Source organism: Zootermopsis nevadensis, unplaced genomic scaffold (assembly GCF_977971745.1).
Source record: "Zootermopsis nevadensis isolate Lab colony 2312 unplaced genomic scaffold, Znev_1.0 Znev_ptg000016l, whole genome shotgun sequence".
Lineage (NCBI taxonomy): Eukaryota > Metazoa > Arthropoda > Insecta > Blattodea > Termopsidae > Zootermopsis > Zootermopsis nevadensis.
Genome location: NW_028259148.1, coordinates 3,327,785 through 3,350,793, shown reverse-complemented (window position 1 = coordinate 3,350,793; position 23,009 = coordinate 3,327,785). Strand labels below are relative to the sequence as shown.

At 34.4% G+C, this 23,009-nt stretch overlaps 4 protein-coding genes and 1 long non-coding RNA gene across 9 annotated transcripts; 3 read left to right on the top strand and 2 right to left on the bottom strand.

Annotated features, from left to right (window-relative positions):
- Window positions 1-9: 9 nt before the first annotated feature.
- Window positions 10-1,817, top strand: LOC110839104 (mitochondrial nicotinamide adenine dinucleotide transporter SLC25A51). Its single transcript, XM_022082972.2, has 3 exons — window positions 10-115; window positions 254-474; window positions 1,080-1,817. Exons 1-3 carry the CDS (start codon window positions 49-51, stop codon window positions 1,794-1,796), a joined length of 1,005 nt encoding a protein of 334 aa, XP_021938664.1. The 5' UTR covers window positions 10-48; the 3' UTR covers window positions 1,797-1,817.
- Window positions 1,818-1,831: 14 nt separating this feature from the next.
- Window positions 1,832-6,372, top strand: LOC110839107 (stromal cell-derived factor 2). Of its 3 annotated transcripts, none has more exons than XM_087349862.1 (5): window positions 1,832-2,042; window positions 3,557-3,752; window positions 3,884-4,011; window positions 4,681-4,777; window positions 5,143-6,372. In XM_087349862.1, the coding sequence occupies exons 2-5, from the start codon at window positions 3,601-3,603 to the stop codon at window positions 5,321-5,323; spliced, it is 558 nt and encodes a 185-aa protein (XP_087205988.1). In that variant the 5' UTR covers window positions 1,832-2,042; window positions 3,557-3,600; the 3' UTR covers window positions 5,324-6,372. The 3 variants fall into 3 exon arrangements, with proteins under 3 accessions (XP_087205988.1, XP_021938667.1, XP_021938668.1); XM_022082975.2 differs by having other exon boundaries at window positions 1,832-2,334; XM_022082976.2 differs by lacking the exon at window positions 1,832-2,042 and adding an exon at window positions 2,357-2,556.
- Window positions 6,364-9,431, bottom strand: LOC110839106 (uncharacterized). Of its 3 annotated transcripts, XM_087349858.1 has the most exons (3): window positions 9,296-9,431; window positions 8,139-8,545; window positions 6,364-7,359 (listed from the first exon to the last, which is right to left on the bottom strand). In XM_087349858.1, exons 2-3 carry the CDS (start codon window positions 8,454-8,456, stop codon window positions 7,195-7,197), a joined length of 483 nt encoding a protein of 160 aa, XP_087205984.1. In that variant the 5' UTR covers window positions 8,457-8,545; window positions 9,296-9,431; the 3' UTR covers window positions 6,364-7,194. The 3 variants fall into 3 exon arrangements, with proteins under 3 accessions (XP_087205984.1, XP_021938665.2, XP_021938666.2); XM_022082973.2 differs by having other exon boundaries at window positions 7,311-8,545; XM_022082974.2 differs by lacking the exon at window positions 9,296-9,431 and adding an exon at window positions 8,982-9,170 and having other exon boundaries at window positions 7,311-8,545.
- LOC110839102 (uncharacterized) lies at window positions 9,238-22,442 on the top strand. Its single transcript, XM_022082971.2, has 16 exons — window positions 9,238-9,371; window positions 9,535-9,599; window positions 9,989-10,174; window positions 10,726-10,848; window positions 11,577-11,705; window positions 12,365-12,455; window positions 12,884-13,101; window positions 13,916-15,386; window positions 16,147-16,388; window positions 16,931-17,230; window positions 17,976-18,237; window positions 18,819-19,018; window positions 19,372-19,557; window positions 20,119-20,446; window positions 21,451-21,594; window positions 22,087-22,442. The coding sequence occupies exons 1-16, from the start codon at window positions 9,350-9,352 to the stop codon at window positions 22,203-22,205; spliced, it is 4,086 nt and encodes a 1,361-aa protein (XP_021938663.2). The 5' UTR covers window positions 9,238-9,349; the 3' UTR covers window positions 22,206-22,442.
- LOC110839103 (uncharacterized) lies at window positions 19,839-23,007 on the bottom strand. Its single transcript, XR_015535374.1, has 3 exons — window positions 22,532-23,007; window positions 20,546-22,258; window positions 19,839-20,418 (listed from the first exon to the last, which is right to left on the bottom strand). It is a non-coding gene; the product is annotated as an uncharacterized LOC110839103 (long non-coding RNA).
- Between the last annotated feature and the right edge of the window lie 2 nt (window positions 23,008-23,009).

The window sequence follows — 23,009 nt, the reverse complement described above, 5'->3', positions numbered from 1 at the left end:
AGCAACTTAAAGGTATTCAGGTTTGCCAATTCGCCGTGAACATGGTGGATGTGGGTTGGGAGATTCTATTTTTCACCTTTCGAAGAAACGACAGCAATGATCGAATTACGGCATGGTAGCAGACATTTTCGTACATATCTGTTGTTTGAATTTCGTGTGCAATCGCTGTCAAGTGCATTTTTTAATTGTTTCGTTTTTATGGTGTATCTGGTATTGACATGATACTGACATTTAAGAATCTTGCTTTTCCTAGATTATCCTATAATGACACATTTGCCAGCGAACAATCTTAACATTCAAGAGAACGAACCAGATTCCGGGAAGAAGCATTTAGGATTTACTCAAAATACGGAATCACGCTTGGTCTCGGAAGGCAGTGCTCTATATGATTGTAGAGAATTTATTTGTGGCTGGGGTGCAGCCTTTATTAATATTTCAATTACTTTTCCAATCAACAAAATAATATTCCGGCAGGTGAGAAATGTATCTTTCTGTTCATACATCTCTGTTTGTTTTTTAAAAATACAGTTTTAATGAAAGTGGCTCCCACGTCTGTATTTAGGAGGTTATGATGGATTGGTCATGGCAAATATGGAGACAAGAGTTTTTGCAAAATATTGGTAGGGAAATGTATTGGAAAATGGCCTAATAAAAGACTAGGTGTAACCTGTTGTATCTGTTCGGTGTTATTATATTTATATTGCCCGTGATTTTTTGTCATTTTTAATACTTGTTTCTGATTGGCTTCTTCCTGTTTCCAGATGCTTTAATTTTGTTGTTACTGTATTTTTGCTACAACGTTTTAGACCTTTTTGCAACTGTGTAGAGTGCCTATTAAAATTGCTTGTTTATTTGTGTGTCTGTACATGTGAAACAATTTGAAAATGGATCACAGACTGCTTAAATTTAGTAGTGGAGAATATTATGAAAATTTGTCACTTCATTTAAAGTTTCATTTAGATCTGATAATTTTAATAACCACTTTAAATATGAGCATAAATGTATTTCTGAGCTTGTCTTTTATTGAGAAGTGACTGCAGGACATGTTTAATATTTTTTTTGCAATTCTTCTGTTTCAGATGCTGCATGGAGTTGGTGTTGGTAGTGCTGCAGGTCAATTGTCAAGTGAAGGTTTTCATTACCTCTATCGTGGGATTTTACCTCCATTATGTCAGAAAACACTTTCCTTGTCTATTATGTTTGGTGTGTATGAAGAATGTAGGAGACCTCTAGAAAATGCAGGTGTATCTCATTACTTGTCCAAAACCATTGCATCAATGGTTGCTGGTACTGTAGAAGCTACATTAATGCCTTTTGAACGAGTGCAGACTTTGCTTCAGCATCAGCATTATCATAAGCATTTTCAGAACACATTTCATGCTCTTAAGGGAATAGGTTTCGAGTATGGATTAAAGGAATATTACCGTGGACTTACTCCCATTCTTTTACGAAATGGGCCGTCAAATGTGTTTTTCTTTTTCCTGCGAGATGAAGCAAATTATTATCTTCCACGACATGATTCATGGTGGGTACAGGCTTCACGACAGTTTGTGAGTGGTGCTTTAATTGGTGCATTCATAAGTACAGTATTTTATCCCTTGAATGTGATCAAGGTTCATTTGCAAAGCACCCTTGGTGGAGAGTTTCAGAATTTTGCTTCTGCTTTTACTGAACTGTACAAAACAAGAGGATTGAGAAATATGTACAAGGGTGTCCATATGAATTATACAAGATCATTTATCAGCTGGGGTGTTATAAATGCAGCATACGAATTTATCAAGAAACATGTGTTTTAAATAATAATGCGATTATTAGGACATTAATTATACACATATGCCGATCCCAATTAATATCCTGGAGTGTACAGTTGATAACAGCACTTGAACTAGTTGTCTTGTGGGTTGTAGCGCCGTGTAGTGTGGTGTGGTAGAACGGTAGCGCCTGCTTGTGGCAACATTGTGTATTAATAGATAATCAAACAGGACCCGAAAGTGTATGTGAACTATGTGATCAACGATGCGACAGATACCACGTAACAAAATGTAAGAACAGAACCAAATCCATCAATGAATGTGGCAAGGACTAGGACGTTCTAGATACAGAAAAACTTTCTTATGCACACCTTTGCGCTTTTCCTATATTATTAATAGATAATCAAAGTGGCAGTGACAGACGATATTCATAATCAAAACAGTAGTATACTATTGCTTATAAAGAGCCAATAACGAAACACAACGTGTTTCAAGATGGAGAAGAGGTTTGCGTTGTTCTTGCCGAAGTGGGTTTTAGTGTTGATTCTTTTGGATATATTTGTGTTTTTTGAGGTTGTAGAAGGTAATTATTAGCTACATCATGTACGTGTATGTTTGTGCGTGTGATCGAAACGTAGAGAAATATTAGATATATTTTACTGCTGGTAGACACTTGAGCGGCAGTGTAAGAACAATCAGTATGCAATTTTTATTTCAAAAATCATTTATAATATGACCGTCGTGTGGCCCGGAACAAGGCCACAGTTGACGGTGAATTGTTCGGTTGCGAGAGAACGCAGTGCTCGTGAGTTAATTTTCCACATATATTGGTATAGTTTTGTTTCGTGCATTAGCAACTGAATTAGGAAGATAATATAACAGCTATTGGGAAAACTAAAAACGACAGCTGCTCCTGGGTTCCACTTTCCTTTCTTTGGTTCTTTGCTACCGTATGACTCCTGACTTTCCAATAAGAATTTGGCTTTATTTTTCTGGATTGTTGCTGAAAAGGCCAAGCAGTTTTTTTTTGCACTTCCTGCTACACACTGATTTTTTGGCACCATTTTGAGAGAGCTTTGTAATGTTTCAGATTTATGGTGAAAATCAATCTCATAGTATCTTTATTCATATTGAAGTGATCTGCTATGTTCCAAAAAGTAATTTGATAATCATTTATAACCATTTGTCACTTTTTAAAATTTGGATACTTTTTTAATTAGCTGGATGGTTTGATATTAAACCTTTTGTAACTTTTCAACTTCCATCTTGGAATGAATTAACCCCCACAAAAATCTGTATACTGGTTTTTCCCATCTGTAAACTAATGTAACATTTTTCAAAAGTTAGTGGTATGTTTCTTTATTAAAAATTTAATGTTGATTATAACAATTTATCGCCCATGTTTTTCACAAACCGCTCTTCCAGTAAACTTGCTGCAGTCACAAAAGAGGCTGAATATCAACAATTGTTTTACATAAAACTGATGGACCATATGTTATCTGACATTTACCAGTGTTTGTCAGTTACTGTTCAGTAAAATTAGTTATATAGAGATATAGGACCAATCCTTATTTCAATAAGTTCAGAACCTACACTACCAATATTTTGTGAGTTTGGAGGTATTTATAGAACTATAAATTTGCATTGTGGTCTTGTTGGTTGTGATGCTATGTAGTCTTATAGGTGGTTACCAACATTAACGGTAGTGTCACAACCCAGAAGACCACAATCCCTAATATTTTCATTTTATGGATTGTTCATAATTGGATGTGTGTGGGTGTTAAAACTTTTTTTTTTGGGCATAGGTCGATCCAACAAATATGTGACATGTGGTTCAGTCCTTAAATTGATGAATGTTGGTTATAAGGTTCGGTTACATTCCCATGATGTGAAGTATGGAACAGGCAGTGGCCAGCAATCTGTTACAGGAACTGATGTTCAAGAAGATGTCAATTCCCATTGGGTAATTAAGGGAGAGACTGGAAAGCATTGTGTTCGAGGGTAAGATAAATATGAATTAATGTGAGAGATGCTTTTCAAATGTTCATTCATGCCATTTTCTCAAACATGAGCTCCTTTGTATTGATTTACTTCATTATTTAAATTATAATTGATACATTTTATTTTAACAGGGAACGTGTTAAATGTGGTGATATTATCAGATTACAGCATCTGGCAACATCAAAAAATCTTCATTCTCATCTTTTCTCCTCACCGTTATCTAGCAACCAAGAAATATCAGCATATGGAGATGATCAAGGTATGTTTTGAGGAACGGTATACAGGGAGATATTGCTAATGTCCCCATTCCATATTATCATTGCCCATCCCTAGAACTGACAACATGTCAGTTGTTGAAATTGAGTGGGGTGAAATGAATATTAAGATGGATGTGAATGGAAAATTTGCAGGTGTTGTGTAAGTTATGTTATGTGGACACTCGTGAAAGACCTTGATATGTATAATCCAGTGTCTGTTTATGTTACAATGTGCATTCTTCCATGCTGAAGCAGGGAGACACTCAAAGTTGTCATTCCAGAAAAGTTGGATCTAGTCTTGTAGGAACTGGATTGCTGTCTCAACGTGCGTATAGCGACAAGAAGTGCACATATTGGACATACGTCGCCATAACAAAACTTTTGAGGGCCAACCGCTCATTGTGTACTATTGAATTTTATTTTACCTTCTTACACAAATACCTTTTAAAATTCTTTAATTTTTTTCATCAACCCTCTAATATTATATTCAGTCTTTTTTCAATATTGTATTAAGTGAATGACATGTATTTGTTATGTTTTATCCTCAAATGTGTAAGTGAAAGTTGTACATTATGAAGGCTGTTATAATCAAATCCATTGTAAATTGAATATTTACATTGTGTGTATTTCATAGAAATTTTGAGCTTGAAATGTTTGTTTCAATCATTTAGGAGAGGGAGATACTGGTGATCACTGGATGGTGATTTGTGATGGTGACTGCTGGGAGAGAGATGAAGGCATTATGTTGAAACATGTTGATACTGAAGTGTAAGTTTGATATTGTTTAAATCATTGCTGAAGGAAACTTGGTCATTGTACCACCATTAATACTAATGGAAACAGAGTTCATAAAACATTGATTCATGTATCAGAACATGTACATGCTATTGTAGGTGACCAGTGTACAATATTTTATTGAGAACTTTTGTTGTCTGTAGTGAATGTGTAGTTTACAGCACACTCAGCTATTTTGTTGCTTACTAATAAGTTACATTAGTTTGTGTTAAATCTAAAGAATTGTTGAAATATTTAATCTCTGTTTATAAACGTATGACAGATCAAACATGCAGGTAATGTAATACAAGCTTCCTTCTGTTGTATCATATACTATTAATATGGTGGATGTTTTGCAGTTACTTGTCAGCAACATCACGGACCTATGGGCGTCCAATAAATGGGCAGTCAGAGATTGTTGGTATAAATTCCCCTGGAGCAAATCATGTTCACTGGCAGGCCATGGAGGGGTTGTTTATACATCCAAGTGACTTCAATCCTAAGCAACAAATGCATCATGAACCTCATACAGAGCTTTAGAATTTAATTTTAATTAATGTTGGTGCATTTCTCTTTCATGTAATAAATGGTTTTTTCTTGTTTCGATCTAATATTTAAATAGTACATTATATATATATTTTGGGACAGTCATACTGATTGCACTAACTCCTGTTGGTCCACTTCTCAGGATTGTTACGGGGGCTGCCTCATGATTTCATCTATTATCTAATTGAATTTTTAGGTGTCACTGAATTGAAAGTTTTAAAGTTTCAGAACTCTATATTCAAAGTAATATTTTATTAATTTGGAGCATAAATTTAAATGTTATGGAGATCAGTAAGATTTGACATCTTTTTATGCTGAAAACTGAAGTGGAATGCAGTTCCATGACCTTGAAATAAAGTCAGAACTCAGAAGTTGGTGATGCTGGGCTTCTTCAGGGTGCTAGGTTGTCACTATTTTTGGCTGCAAAATGTACACTTTTAAGAAAGCTATTTATGCTTGTTCTACTCAGGAGAAATTTAATGAACAAAGCATTTAATGAAATTAATGAAGTATATCTATTCCAAGCATTAAGATTGTTAGAGTGCCGAAAGGAAGGTGGTTTCGATATATATATATATGTTTTAATTAATATAGTGAAAGTTAGGGCTTTAGATTCAAAATACACAGTTGTAAGGATAATCCATAATATAATACAAGATGTATTAACTTTTTTTTGCATTGTGAATAATAAATAATGTAGCATATAAATGTTAAGTGTAGGAAGAAATAGTAATATCACACTATCTAGTCTCATTCAAAATAAATGTAATAATACGAGGATGGCAAACTGATGTTCAGTATTCTCATACATTTACTTTTATATATAATGGAATGATATAACAAAGAATAAGAATTTATTCAAACCAACCAACCAGTTCAGTAAAGAACAAGTTGTGATCATTCTTGTTATCCTAAACGATACAGAACTAAAATTAAACATGAATTATAAGTTCAGACAGATGAATTTTGTAAATTTATAAATTATGCTGTATGTAGTTGTGAGTAAATGGAAAGTAGTTTAGAAAATAAATTGATTAAAAGTGCCATTGTTTTATTAGACCCATACCATGAAATTGACCTTGCACAGTAACATTACACAGCACTTCACAGGCCTCAGTACATTTTTATTGTAATTATTCCTCACAGAAAACATACTAATTAATTTTACATTAACTCAAATGAAACCTTCATTAGAGGGATAACATTAAATACGGATTCTATTATATATGGAAGTTTCAGTTCTTTAATAGCCATAGTCATACTGTGTACAAATAGGGCAGCAAATCCCCTAATGCTTGAACATTTTTTATGTATACCGAAAAGAATGTAGTATTTAAATTATTCAATGTTGACTGAATGTAAGAATATTTTCCCTTATAATTCTTGTTATCTAATAAATATCATTTATATAACTGCTTGTAAAAATAACCAATGTTTGTTTCTGTCTTACCCCTCATATTTATAATGCTAATTGTATACTTATATTCTACATGAAGGCACAGACAGGGTCCCTTCATAGAATAGACAGATAAAACATGTTGGCCATTTTTTATTTATTTTATACATAACATTTTGTTCCAACAAATGTTTTATTAAGAAGCCAATATTGTTCAATAGAGCAGCTTACAAATATAATTTTAGATATAACCCTTCACTAGAATCAACAAAAATCCAATAATAAGTCAGTGAAAACCAGATTTCTTGTCACTAATCTGTCCACATGAAAACAACATGCAAAGTACCAGCAATAAGATTCTCTTTGTTGTCAGTGAATTTGTGTTCATATTGTAGTATATAGAAACTTATGTAATGTATTCCATCTTATGGAATTTTATAACAGCAGGTTTAATTACAATTATAATTAATTAATTATAAAGAAGGAAGCATTCCAACAGTAGTACTGTATGAACTGGGAACGACCCGTTCTTCAAGTGCATGAACACTGCGGGTCCCAACTTTTTGTTGGCTCGATCTATAGACATTCGGTAGGACTTCTTGGACGAGGGATTGGCCCATTGCAAGGCCTCTACCTGCACACAGGACAGCACAACACAGGAAAATGCGGACAAACATCCATGGCTGTATGAACAGCATGTAAATCTTCCTTTTCATACTGTTACAAATTCTTTAAAATTATTCAGTTATACTTAGATTCCCTTTGAAAATATTTCAAGTGCAACACTTTTTTTAACAGTACAATTGGAAATATAAAATTCAATGCCCCCCATTTTCCAAACATCACAGCAAAATTAATTTGGAAATCTCTGAAACTTACTTTCCCTTTAGAATATGAATTACGATTATCAATCCCTCCCTTCAGTCTTATCTGGCTTTGTCCAGTGAGAGCCAGATATAAATGATACATTCCAAAACCTAGCGTGAAGACAGAAGTAGACACCAACACATCAAACATTGCTACAAGTGAAAGAAACAAAAGATCTTCCTGACTAGATAACCATCTGCCTAATGCTACAGGAAAGAAACACCTAAAACTTAGATGCCATAAAGTTATGGTGCCTTCCTCTTGCTTCTGAAAATGTTCATACAGGAGCGGAAACAAGCGAATGTTCACGTATATACTGACTAACCCGACATACATACAAAGAATTATAAAATGACACATGTTTTTGAAACAGATGCAAGTTCCCAGAAACAGGCAGTGGTGGTCACGATATATAATACATCTGTTACATAAAGGGCAATGATGGCAGCTGAATGGTGTGTTTGTATGACATTTAGAACAATACCATATTTTTCTAATATTTATATTCTGTGATGAAATGCCTTGATTCATGTTACTTTTACTTACAGTCTCCCACCTTTTGTAATTATCACGCCTTCCTCCATATGCTGTAGGCAAAGTTACTGGATTCATGTCTAATATAACACTGTTCTTGTGAGGCACACTGTTTGTTATTCTTGAATCTTTAGCATCATTGTCAGTATTTGTGTAACTGATGAGATATATAGCTATCCAATTAACATACACTTCCAGAGACATAAGAATGAATATGACAAAGCTACCATTGGCATTATCAATGCACACAGTAAAACAAAACACCAAAATTGTGAAGGTTAAGGTTAGTACTGGAAGTATTTTAACAATCTTCACGGCATATACATTCATTATATCATTGCCTTTTCACAAATCCAAAGTTTCTCAAGTCACGCTGTACACCTGCAGTGTCAAAATGTGGATACACCAGCATTCAGCATCTGTTGAAAGAATAAATGACCATGTTTTATTATAGTTATTAAGAAACAACGTGTGTATACTCTTCAACATGCCATCCAAATTGACAATATGTTTCTATTGTTAAACAAATGGTCTATGGATCTAAAAAGTGTTACAATCATACCAAATGATAAACCCCTTTGCCGCAAGGTCTGATATTTTCATTATACTAAACTGACCTTCGGATCATTTAGAATATCACTTAGGTTTCGAATTTGGTTATGTTAGGTGAGTTAATGCGCCTATTTTTATAACCTATTACTTTAATATACTGCTTTGCATGTCAAAGGAATGACAAGGACTTAAGTAGATCTGGATAGGGTTGAATTACCATGAGCTTTTGTGATAACAGCAATGAACATTCGAGTACAGTAAAATCAAAGAATGTCTTTATCAGCTGAATAATTATAAACTTACACAAGATCCCGAAGTATGACATTACCACCTCTGCTTGCAGTGCTCATAATACAGAGACATTAGAAGTAGTGTGACGAAGCTGACATGATTTTTACCATTACAGTAATAAATTTAATTTTAGTATAGTTAATATAGGATATTTTGCCACCCTCCCGAATTGACAGTAACGAAATGTGGCGGATGTGACATCATAACACCACTCATTCATTAGCTATGTCAGCCATTTTCGGCATTCAAGATATAGAAGATATAAAATACGAAATTTGGTTATATTGCATACTTCTCTGATTAATCTATGCGTTCTTATTACTTACAAAAGATGAAGATATACAAAGAAATCCTCATAAAACAGTTATCAGATTGACAACATGCAGAAATCTCTTCTTGCAGGTAATAAAGTATGCGAACAAAATACTGTCTGCATCCTTTCACCTTTTCACGTCTTTTCGTTCTCGGAAAAGACGAAAAGTTGAAGCACTGGATAAAGTTTGAGGTTGTAGGTTAGGGTTTATCACAGTAGATAAAGAAATTTATATATTTACTTCATTTGTAGGTTGCAATGTTTGCGGTCGTAACCATAACACAGAATCATGTTCGTTTCTTCGAGAGCTTAAACCTGTAAGTATTTAAGATCATACTGAGATTTAATGTGTAAAATATGCAATTATAATCCGATGTAGGAATTTTCCATTTTGTTAGTATTTTCGATTCTCCCTACCACTTGCCCTTACTGAATTATTTGCAGTTCAGATAAGATGAACATTCCGAAAAAGACACATGCTGCTGGAATTTATGTAAAGGTTCAATATATTTATATTTTTTTTAATGCGGGAGATGTCAAATTACAGTGTCTGCCACTTCTGTCATTTTGACTCCTGTGAACAAGGTAATGGATCTTCAGGCTCCATAAATGGCAGACAGTTTCTTCACTAACTGAATAATGATAGCTTCTCAGTGACTCTGCTTTGTGGTGTTGGTTAGTTATTACCAGATTGCTGCTTTTTCAGGTTGAAGACACAAAGACTCCAACTCGAGCCAGATTGACTTTGCCTGCAAATTTGGAAGTACAGAATTTGGCTGACAACTCAACAACAGTTGTAGCAAGAGCACCTTTTGCTCGAAGTGTTCAGTTTGGACCGTTTATAGCCAGACATACTCAAATGCTTCATCCTGCTGTCAACTTTCCATTAAAGGTGGTAGTAAATTAAGGGAATATTCTGACATTATGAACTACAGATGGAATTAGTATGGGTTCAATTATTTGTTCACAGTATTCATTCTCCTTTCTTTCAGATTGGTTTTTCCTGTTGCTTACATACATTTATAATAACTGAGATTCAGTATTTAATAGCTTAATTCCAGTATAGTAAACTCCTTTTTGATGTTTATTGAGTTTAGTGTTTGGCACATGAAGGTTGTCTCTGTATCATACTTATATTGTGGATATCTGAGTTTTTTAAATTTGTTTATGTTGTCCACTACAAATGATGATAATGAGATTACAGCAACATCAGAATGAAGGTTGCTTACTTATGTTGAATGAATAATTTTTTCTCTTCAGTTCTTCTGTTTTTGGACATGTTTATGAAAGTTTACAGTAACCATGTCAGAACTGCAGTTCTTAGAGATTTTTTAAAATGTGGCATGTTGTATCACCAAGGAGAGGGTGGCTAAAGTAAAGAGTATTGGAATACCAGATTGATTTCTGCAGTATCTTAACTTTCTGTGTTAATTTTGTCTTCAGGTTTTTGGTAAAACTGAAGAAACCAGTTATTATTTGGATACAAGTGATGAGGAGGCATGCAACTGGATGTGTCTTGTTGCCCCAGCCACATACTGTAAAGAACAAAATCTTATTTGTTATCAGGCAAGAACTGTTCTTTGTGGAGTTATTTCTTCTTAATTAAGTTGGATCATACATCATTTTATAGTCATTTGTCTGTTTCAATACAGTGTTGAAGAAAAATAAATTCTTGTATACAGAAATGTAAAACCAGCCATGTATATAATCCTTAGGTATTACACATTTCTCCTAAAGTATCAGCATGTACACATAGAGACTGATGATTAAGATGATTAAATATTATAAAGTATTTACAGAATGTACCATTTAAAATGAAGTTCACTTATTACTTTCCACTTTGCACATTTTCATGATAAGAAGTTCACATGTCACAGGTGCTTGATATATGTTTCTCTACCAAAAATAAAGAGTACGTTTTAAAACATTAATATAAACTTTTTGTTGTAACCAACTATTTTAGTTGTCGAAGTACTGTTGGTTTTTATATTTTAGTTCTCATTTACAGGGAAATTATACAAAATAAATAAAAAAAGGGTATAAATCCATTTAGACTTTCAGTCATAAAATATGGTCACAGCAAAGTTGAACAGCAGACTACAATGTTAAAATATACTTTTTTGTTTCAATTAGAAAATTATGTAATTCTTCTATGTAATAAACATGAGAAAATTGAAAGGAGTAAAATACCAACATAGCTCTTTGATGTTAGAAACATAGCTGTTTGAGAGAATTGGTACTCTCATGTTCAAAGATTGTAAAAAGATCTAATAAACACTCATATTTGTTTTCAGATGGGCCAAGAAATTTATTATACCGTGATGAAAGATATACAGGCTGGTGAACAACTGAAAGTTTGGTATGCTCCATATTATGCTGTCAAAATGGGAGCAGTGCCTTTTAATATAGATCTCACATCAGATGTAAGCATTTAAACCAATGCTGTTAATGTTTGTTTTATTTATTGAAGTACAGTGAAGAGGTTCAGCATATACCGTGCAGTTTCATTTGAGCATTTGTGTAGTCGGTAGGTGGCCAACATGCAGTAACTCGCTTTAACGTAAACAGTCTACCACTGTGAGAAGTGTGCAGTTCATTTCCGTTGATTGTTGCATGTTTGTCCTTGTGACTGGTTAACTATGAGATTTGTTTGTATTTATGTTGAACCATGATGAGGTAAGTACTTAAAAACGTGTGTTCCTTGTTGAGAATTTTGTGAGAATAAAGAAATTGTATGGTATAATTTCCTCTAAAGCATTGTTAGCCTGCCACCTGTAAGACTATGCAGTGTCAAAATCCAAAGACCACAATCAAATTTGTCATTGTTGTCAAATTTGTTATAAGTAAATGCTGACAATTGCATGCTTGCCTCTGTGTATAAAGTTGCAGAAAAGGCATTTCTTTAGTGACATAATATGTAGAGTTAATTTAATACAAAAAATATTATAAATGCTGTATTCACCATTTATTATTTTATTACATACTTCTAGAAATTCACTTTGCTATGATTTTCTTTAACTAACTCTGCTATCCAATCATTGTAATTCAAATTTTAGGTAATGGTAATTAATATTTTTTCCAGGCGAATCGAGACAAGACTTCTGACCATGTATATGAGTCGAAGCAGAAACTGAAAGAGAAAGAAAAAAAGAATTTCCATGGGATGTTGCTAAGTAAGATAAACATGGCAGTTCAATTATTATATTATATTCAGTAGGTCATGCAACACATTAATCATCATAACATTTTTCAGTAAATGCTAGGGAAGGATACAGCTTTTAAATCTAAACAGTAATTTTATGTTGGGACCCATCACCTTTTTACACCAGTTCTTGTATCCATGATACATGAATGTTTATGTTCCTGAAAGTGATTAATTTAATTTTCACTTATTAGAGGTGAGATATTTTTTTATTAGTCCTGCTCAACAAATTCAGTCATTTTGAACATATTTTTATGATTAAATACAAGTTATCATTGAAAAATATCAGTCTAGTTTCTGATATTTATAGAAAATTTGTTATTGATATTTTATATAAAATATCAGTAATGAATTTCACATAATAATTCCAAGAATATCGAAGGAATTGTATTTATTCAGGTCGCGAAGTGACCCAGAAACTGGCAGAACAGTTGCCAGCCAGACAGCTTGGTGCAAGACGAACACCTGATAGATGGCGCTGTAGAATTTGTTGTGCTGAAGATACCAGTGTGGTTTCCTTTGCTAAGCATTTGATGTCTCATTACAAGCGATCCCTTGGTCATTCAGAAAAGTTGTTGGAATGTCATCTATGTCACCAGAAGTTTGCAACAGAAAAGGTTAGTTCAACCTCTGTATAACAAAATTCAGCAAATCATTTTTTTATCTTTTTTATAGATGTCTTATGGCAAATATTTGCTTTCTTAATTCATGTAATATTAATTTAATGATTTTATGTTCATTTTTTACACCTAATGTTGAGAGTATGTTGTAATAATTATAATGTAAGTATTCAGTGTGCCCTTACTGGTTTTTTTTCAATTCCTTGATGTGTATATATTTTCTGTAACTGAAATATTTCATCTCTTGGGGGAAAAAACTTTTGTCAGTTTTATGTACTTATTGTTTTCACAATTTCATAATATACATGTTTAATCCTCTGTCACATATTTTAATGCCTTATCAGATTTTCTCTTCTTTTTACTTCATAAAGTAGTGTGTATTTATTTGCCCTAGGTGTATTTAATAACTTACTATCCTTTATTGAATAGATTTTTTAATGACTGAGGCACTTCTGGCAACAAGATATTTTTACAAATGAGCATTCAAATTCCACTCCCTTTGGCTGAAATGTTGTCAGTGGTTTTGATACCTTTACAAATCCTGTTATTTTCCATATTGAAGTAATGTATTTGTCAGATTAGTGAAACCAGAATACATTTTGCAGTGAAGTCTTCTCAGATGATCAGTCATGCAGAAGTGCAGTTAATTTTCATTGTTTCGAAAACTGTCTGGGCCCCTGATGATGGAGACGGAGACAGTTTCTGAAATGTCACTCTGAAAGCTCTGTATTATATACAGAATGAGTTCTGTTTTGAAAGATATTGATATTCAATTGTCATCATAAGAGCTTAATGACATTTTTTGTTTCAGTTGCTAGTTAAACACAAAGTTGTTCAGCACAAAATGATACTTCAGCGGCCACGATTATTGGGCAGTTTGGAAGATGATGATTCAGCAGGAGTGGACACAGCTGAGGAGACAAATAATAATTTGCTAGGAGAACATAGTGGCAGAATGACAAGTATTGTTATTGCAAACCTGACAGGAGAACTACCATGTCAATTCTCTCAACCCGGTTCTCAGACAATATTTGTTACAAACACAGGACAAATATTAACAGATTCTGTGACTGATGGTGAGCTGCAAGAGAGACAACATGAAGCTTTGAATGTGTTTCTAGAACAATTACAGTCTAATGATTCGTACAGAAGCAGCAGTCATGTACAGTTTGGTTCAGAAACGGCTGGCTGCTTTGCTGATGGTGCCCTTGAGGCCACAGATAATTGCAAATTGTTGCAGAAAAACAATAGAAATAACATTCGTAAAGCTGAAACACAGGAAATTGTTTTCTCGGAAGATGGCTTGCCAGGAAAGGATACTGATCTTGTGCTTTCAGGCTCTAATATGACAACTCAGTTTGAATCAATGGAGGAAGCAGAAGAAGAAACACGATCAGACGGTGTTGTTGCTCTTAATCCGCAGAAAAATAATAGAGAAAATATTATAAATATTATAAACACACATGTGACAATCATTCACAACAGAAACATGATGAACAATGAAGACCAGTCAAAATCTGCTGATATTGATGAAGCAATAAATACATTAACAACTGAATCCACGATGGATAAACCTGAGATTCATAACACTATCTTTGAAGAATTTCAGACAAGTGATGTATCAGAAGAAATGATTTCTAAGAGCTGCACAGAAAACATGCATAATTCCTTAGAAGAAGAATATCAGGTTGAGGATGGTGCACCTATAAACACACAAGCAGGAAACACTGATGTGATTAACAGTAATAATGAAGACTGTATAATTAACACTGGAGACATAGAAACAGTTGCTGCAGCAAATGAATTGCGATTGTCAGTAGAACAGGGAGACGTTTCTTCTGCATTCCTAGATTTAGTTTCAGAACCAAGTTTTGATACAACAAATGGCCAGAATTTAGATAAATGTGTACAAAATGCTGAAGGACAGGATGCAATTTCATTACCAGCCAATTTTGATTTGGATGCTGTTGCAGATGGGCCAGTTTTATTACCTGCAGACAGTACTAAAACAGTGGATCTAGGACCTCCATATAACTGTGATATTTGTAATAAGGAGTTTCACAAGGCCGATTACTTGTATCGCCACTTGCGTAAACACACTGGTGAATTTACATGTGTCTCATGTTTGGCTGTATTTGCTCGTAAGGAGAGTCTTATGAACCACTCGTGTTTTGCTGATACTTCAAGAGTAAATGAAGACACCTCTTCTCTTAATTGCCCTTATTGCCAGAAGAAATTTCTTATTAAAAAGCTTTTTAAGCGGCATATGGCGAAACATACAGGTAAGATGAAAGGAGTAATGCAATGGAGAAACAGGTTTTTGTGTGCTCAATGCTGGTATCTTATTAATAGGAGTGAAAATATAGCAGAATAGGTTATGTAGCTGTTAAGGGATGAGCTCTGTAATAATTTGTATTTGGATGATTCTGGATTGAATTTAGGGATGGACCATAACCTTGATACTCTTTGAGTTTTTGTACAATTGTTGGGACTGAAACTAACGACTAAATCGTAAGATTTGAGGTTTTCACAGCGGTGAGTATGAAGAGTTCTGTCTTCTGGGTTGTTGCGATGTGTAGTCTGGTCGATGTTTACCAACGTTTCAGAGGTCATACTGCCTCCGTCATTAGGGCAATGAGTATGAAGAGTTCTGTCTTCTGGGTTGTTGCGCTGTGTAGTCTGGTCGATGTTAACCAACGTTTCAGAGGTCATACTGCCTCCGTTATCAGGGCGATGACCAGACTACACAGCGCAACAACCCAGAAGACAGAAATCTTCAACAACCAAGTCCTTCGTTCCTAAGTGTTTCCAAGTGCCATTAACTTTTATCACAGGCCTTGCAATAAAACATGTGTGAACAGACGCATCGTACTGTGTTTTAGCATCGGAGGTTTGAGCCATTATTATTAGATTACACGTAGAACTTATACTGCCTTATAAAGTCAAAGGTAGTAAGGAAGAGATAACTTTGCTGATTTAGGATCATACAAATGGTTTATAACCAAACAATATTTTACTCATTGCCAACATTGTTTACGCTAGGTGAATGGAAATGCAACAGCTGCCAGAGATTATATTCATCAAGAACTACTTTGACTTCCCATCGGTGTTCAACAAAGCCAAGTCCCATATATCAGTGTCATGTATGTAAGAGAGAATTTCTTCGACGTAGCTACTTGAATAAACACATGCTTCTTCACTTAGAGAATCATCCATGTACTACCTGTGGCAAGAAGCTGCAGTCTGGTGAAGCTCTTCAAAATCATCAACTCTACTGTATGAGGGTAAGTAATGAGTACTTCAGTATAGTTCTAATTTTAATTACTCTTTTGTTCTTCGTGTAAGCTTATCGGTTCAATACATTCTGTCTCTTAGAACAGATGTAATAATTGATTAAGTCTCCTAATTAAGGACATCCAACTGTGTAATATACTATTATTAATGTGATTAACTCTGTTTATTAAAGTCCATTTTGAGAAGTCAATAATTACTCACTGCCATGAGATTTTACATTCTCATATCAGTGAGTGTGAAGATGGATGTATTCTGGGTTGTCGTGTATAGTCTGATAGAAATTTACAGACATTTCATAGGTATTTACAGCCTCCATCATCAGGGTGATACTTGCCCTGATGATGGAGGAAGCAAGAACCTCTGAAACATCACTAAACTTCTACCAGACTACATGGTGCAATATCCTAGGAGGCAGCCATCTTCAAGACGTTTCTTATGCTGAATGACTATTTATCGCTGAAGAAATATCCATAACATGTAATTTTTGTTTGTTACATCCCAAACAAGTAACATACACTATTTGTTGTTTCAGGGAAAACAGCTGGAGACCATTGGTGAGACAATGTGTCCTCACTGCAATGTTGCATTCTCACAGCTTGTTGTGTACAGAGAACATGTGTATCAGCACGCATATCCCCATGCCTGCCAGCAGTGTAGTGAACGATTCAAAACAGATTCAATGAGGATTTTGCACACTTGTTCGGAAAGCGTGTTGAAATGTGAGATGTGCATGAAGCTGTTCTCCTCACTGCATACTCTGTCAAGGCATCAAGTAATCCATGGTGTGCCACAATACCATTGCTATGAATGTGGTAGGAGCTTCCACCACTGTGTAAGTCAGTTTAATTGCAAAGTGTCACTTCACATCGAAACTTCTGTTTTTGAAGACTGAAAGAAATAATGGAAACAAATACATGTAGGCATTAACATACATAGAATTTTGTATACCTCACATAATTTTCACATCCCCATTACATTTTAAAATTATATGTTCTCTTTTGTTTTAAGTTTTTCTTTTTCCTTGTCTGAATGTTATATTCACCTGTCTGCTCTATGTAATTTGATTTAATACAGTATCTGTAAAATTGCAGTCAAACTTCCCTTGATCAAAATTCAGTGAACAGAGGTGTTTAAATTTGTTGTATGAGAGTTAGAGGATCTTCAGAAGATTTATTTACTTTTGATTCTTTTCCATTATTATTCTTTAAGATTTTTTATGTAATTGTACATTTGATACAGAAAGAATTAATGAAAATTTTCACAAAGTTTTAAATTTATGTCTGATCTCTGTGCTTTAGACAGTTTGCAGTCTGAAATGTTCCCTGTTTTATCATACCACTATTTTTTGACGTAAATACGTCTACATGGAAGGGTCAGTGTCATTCCGCAAAAAAGTGTTACGAAAAAGTGACAGGAAAAAGTGTAACGAAAAAGTGACAGGAAAATGCTCACCATGTGAGAACCTAAGATTTTACTTAATTAAGATTCTGATTGGTTATATTATTATTAAAATTGTAAATGCAGGTTTCAGTTTCTGTTCTTGTCAGCATTAAGTGTTACTTTTATATTTTTGACAGGAAAATTATTCTTCTCATAATTGTAGTGCAAGGGAAGAAAATAGAGATTTGCAAAGACAGAGGAAGAAAGCTGCTGGCAACAGGGATGAAGAAAAAAATATTTCAACATACGAGAATGGGGGAGATGAAAATGGTATTAGAGAGGTGTCACGGGAGAAGAAAAGTGCTGATACCACCAGTAAGTCAGGAGGCTTGGTGTGTGATGTCTGTGGAGAAGTGTACAAGACAATTCATATTCTGAAAGCCCATATGCAGTTACATGGTAAGTGTCAACAAATTTAGGATGCAAATTTATGTAAATTTTTCATAACGTCTAGTATTCATCCATGCAAAGTGGCAATAAACAAAAATAATTATTATAGAATAAAAATGATGTAAATGGTTTCATATTTACAATGAATTAATTATATTTTGTACCTGGCACAAATTTCTTTCATTTCTTTTTATTTTCTAAGGGACATGTGATTATATTTTGTACCTGGCACAAATTTCTTTCATTTCTTTTTATTTTCTAAGGGACATGTGACTTTCATTACATGTCCTCCAAAAACACACTAAAATGAGCTCATGACATTTTAAGCCTACAATAATAACTGATCCTCCAAGTTCTCTATAACTGTGATCCTTAATTGGGTTTCCTCCTTGTTTCTATTACTTCAAAAAAGAACACGTGTAGGCTAAAAAGTTATGAATCACCATGTTTTCTAATTCTGGCACAGACACTGTACTCTGACTCATATCAGAAGTGACAATATTGAATTTAACTGTATATCCTATTAGTGCTCATTTCATGTATGTTAAATTGCTACACACATAAGTGAATTAAGGTTATGTTCCCAACAGGAGAGCGCAAGTTTGCCTGTGAAATTTGCAATAAGAGATTTCATCGTAAAGATGTACTACAGGAGCACCATGCAGTGCATCAGGAAGCACAGATACCTTGCCCTGTGTGCAACAAGAAGTTGAAGACAAAGAAATCTTTAGACGTCCACATGCATCGTCACACAGGCTTCAGGCGTTATTCATGTACGGACTGTGGCAAGGTTAGAATAGCAGTATTAAAAATGGTTCTTAAAAAAATAATGCTGTTGGTTGTTCATTAATAAAAAGCAGTTTCATGTAGATGATTTTTTATAGTATTTAATCGGAAGTTAAAAATTGTTTTTTCTTCTTCTATTCCTGATTAAATTTTTAACAGTGATGGTACTTTGCTGAAAGAATGCAGAAAATGTATTTCAATGTGAATTGCCACTCAGACTGTCAGTAGGCATGATATATAATAATAATAATGATGCAATTGTTCCTTAATATGTACATGCCTTATTTACAAATTATAAGCCTTGTAAACTTAGTTTTGAGTGATCTTCATAGTTACCAATGCTTTTCTCCCTTCCAGAAATTTTTTCAGAAAGGCAACTTGTTAAAGCATGCTGTTGTGCATAATCCAAATGCCAAAATGATTCTGACATGTGATCATTGTAGCAAGAATTTCACGTCAAGGGACTATCTGTCTCAGCACATGTTAGAACACACTCAAGGGCGTATTTACCTGTGCCACCTCTGTGACAAGGGATTTGTTAAGGTAAGACCTGCTATTCAGTGTAACTTAAAAGAGAGAGAGAGAGAGAAAAGAGACACAAGTATGTTACATAATTAGGAGCTTTGTGATTTATACAGATTACTTAGTATTGTTAGGGTAGCAAGAGGCTGTGATAGGCTACATGGTACATCACCCCAGAAGAAGCCATCTTGATGGTGTAGAAATTCCCTGAAAAATTCATAATTGCTTAGGATCAAGGAATTTCTTGCTCTTATGGAAGCTGTAAGTTGATTACCATGTTGATAGAAGCATACTAGTTAAAATCAGTCCTACTTTTTTCAGGTTTATTTTAATACTGTTTTCCCATCTAAACCTAGGTCTCTTAAGTAGTCTTTTGTCTGTGTGAAAAATTTTAATAACTTTAAATCTGAATGTAGTCAGTCATAAGAGCTAAATATGGAATTGTGCAGATTTAAGTTTAACACGTATTGAAGAGGTTTGATCACTCTCGCTGTATTTTTGTGTGCAAAATTAACAGTATTTTGTTTCAATTATAAAGGTGTTTAATTATTTATATTTATACGTAAAATATTTATATTTCAGGAGCATATGTTGAAAAGTCACATCAGAAAATTTCATGGTGGACATATATTTGTATGTCCATATTGTAACATGTCTGTTCGCCATCGCAATTCAATTCGACGTCATCTTGAAAATCGCCATAGTGAACTCCATCAAGAATGGTCAACCCCAGGTTTCCTGGATAAACTAGAAGCAGGTGGCAATGACTCTCCAGCCAACACGTTGGTGAATGCCAGTTTAACAGGCCCTCTTTCTCAGTCATCAAGTAATGGCAGTGCTGCACAGACTTCACAGCAGATAAATCCCAGTTCCAGTGTCAACCTGGTTCAGACAGACAACCAAGTTGAAGGTATGTTTGATTTTCTTAGGTTAAGCGACATTTTCACTGGGATTAACTGGCTACCACTGTTCATTTCATTGTTGGTAACAGTATATCAATTATAATTACCTAATGGTATGATTCTCAAGGGGTCCGCAGTGGCCGTGCGGTCCGAGGTGTGGGCCTTGTGCCGCTTGGACCGTGGGTTCGAATCCCACTCAAGCCATGGATGTTTTTCTGTGTTGTGCTGTCCTGAGTACAGGTAGAGGCCTTGCGATGGGCCGATCCCTCGTCCAAGGAGTCCTACCGAATATGTATAGATCAAGCCAACGAAAAGTTGGGACCCGCAGTACTCAGGCACTAGAAGAACGGGTCATTCCCAGTATCCAATATGATTCTCAAAGCTGTGTCATTAACACTTTGTACCTGGCCTGTCTTACAAAAATGCATGTACAGGTGTCTTCATAAAAATAATATATATTCTGTTATAGTTAGGGCTGCAATTCCTATGTAGTTTTTAAATTTTTTTTTTACTATCCAGTAGAAAGGTAAACTGAAACACAGTTTTCCAACACTTCCAGCATGAAGACTGTGGAACAGTCCTTGAAAATTAATACAAAAACATTCATGATCCTTGAAGTTCAAGGTTTGGCTCAATGTAAAATTAGTTGTCTTTTTGTATCGACGGAGCATTGTCACTACCTCCATATCAGTTTCCCTGTCAAATCTTTTTTCTTGTCTGTCTTCTTTGCAACCTTCATCTTTACTTCATGATACAAAACTATCTCCCAAAATCTTGGATATTGCACTGTCACACTAGTTTTTTGTGCACAGTCTGTCTCAGATTTAGAGACTGTTGCCTTAATCTGAACTCTTTATGTTCATCTGGTTACAATGAGGCTTGGAGTTTAGGATATCATATTATTGTTTATTAATCATTGGGTAAAGAGATTGTACTATGCACAAGCTATGTATAAAAGGTTACAAAGAAGTCTGTAACCTCGAGTTTCAAACTGTCACAAATTGTTCTGCAGGAGCAGAAATACTACTGACAGTATCAGGTGTACCTGTTAGTAGTACAGATACTGAAGTCGGGACACCAGTAGATCAGAGTGCAGTTGGTGACCAAATGGAACTTCAGGTAGAAACTGAGATCCAGGGTGATGAAGTAACAGCAGGTGAGGATAAAAAATATATACTTACTTCTTTAAAGAATTCAGCTGTGCATTGAAGTTATCAGTGGTCATTTTGAACACCTACATTAGATTCACTAGGTGCCAATGCTGACATATACAATGGTTTAGTTTATTAGAATGTCTTTATTTCATTCATTGAATATGTGTGTACATATTTTTAGTACACCTTACAAAAGTGACTTTCAACTATTTGCCCTAGCACTGGAATTAAATGTAGATGGACAATACTGTGTGCCTTTCATAATTATATGTTTTATAAAGACATGGAATCTGGCCTTTCATTGATGATCTTGTTTCTCCTACACACATAGGTGCCGAAACTGTCACTGGATTATCTCCGCTCACACAGAGATAAAAGTTTTCAATAAATGTTGAAGCAGGATTGATAGAAAATCTAGTACTTACCCAACCCACAAATGATGATTGTGTTATTTGTCTTAGTATTTTATTTCACAAACAGTTGTTATGTTACAGGTAATACGTTCATTTTCTCAGATGGAACAATTGTTCAGCAAGAAGATGGGACGAGTGGAGGAGATATTCTTCTATATGTCCTTGACCCTGGAGATGTCACCATTGATCCTGGATACTAAACTTTATTTAATATAGCTTGGCAGTTGACCAAAGACATGGTAATTGGAAGAGCCTTAAGAGTAAAGAATTAAAATTATAACATTTCTGTACTTAATAGTTGTCATTTTCAGTGATGTGCTGTACATGTACAATAAAAATATTGACCAAAAGTGGCCCTTATTATAATGCAACCTTGTACATTCTTGTATTTGGTGGAATATTATGATTTCTGTGAGAATAAACTTTTTATTACTGTATGAGCATTTATTTTATCTTCATGTGTAACTATACCAGTAGGAGGTAAGTGGTCTATATAATATTAAATAGTAAATCTTGTATTACCTACCATTTTGTTATATTTCTTTAATAATACACTGAATACTTTGATAAATTACAGAGATGTAAATGACCTATTGTCTTGCATCCTGATGATGGAACAGGAATATATAATTAATTTTTTGTGTTTTTATTTGTAGATCAAACTTATTACTAGCTTATAATAAATTTTCTGTGCTTGTAATTAGGGTATTTATGTTTTTTCCCCATTAAATTAATATAAATTCCTGTTGATTTTTTTTTTGGATCTTCCTAATGGTATATTCTTTAGGAAAATTGATAAGCAGTAGCAGAATGGTCTGGGAATATGGAATACAAAATAAGATTAAAATAATTCTGAATCCGTAAACGTTTAGAAATCACAAATGGGCCCTAAGTGTATATGCCCCTAATTTTTCTTCGCACCTTACTGTTGCTGATTGATAATAGCGACCATGGTTAGACCTGCGCCTATATTCTTTAGGTTATCTTCGTTCTGTAGATGTCAC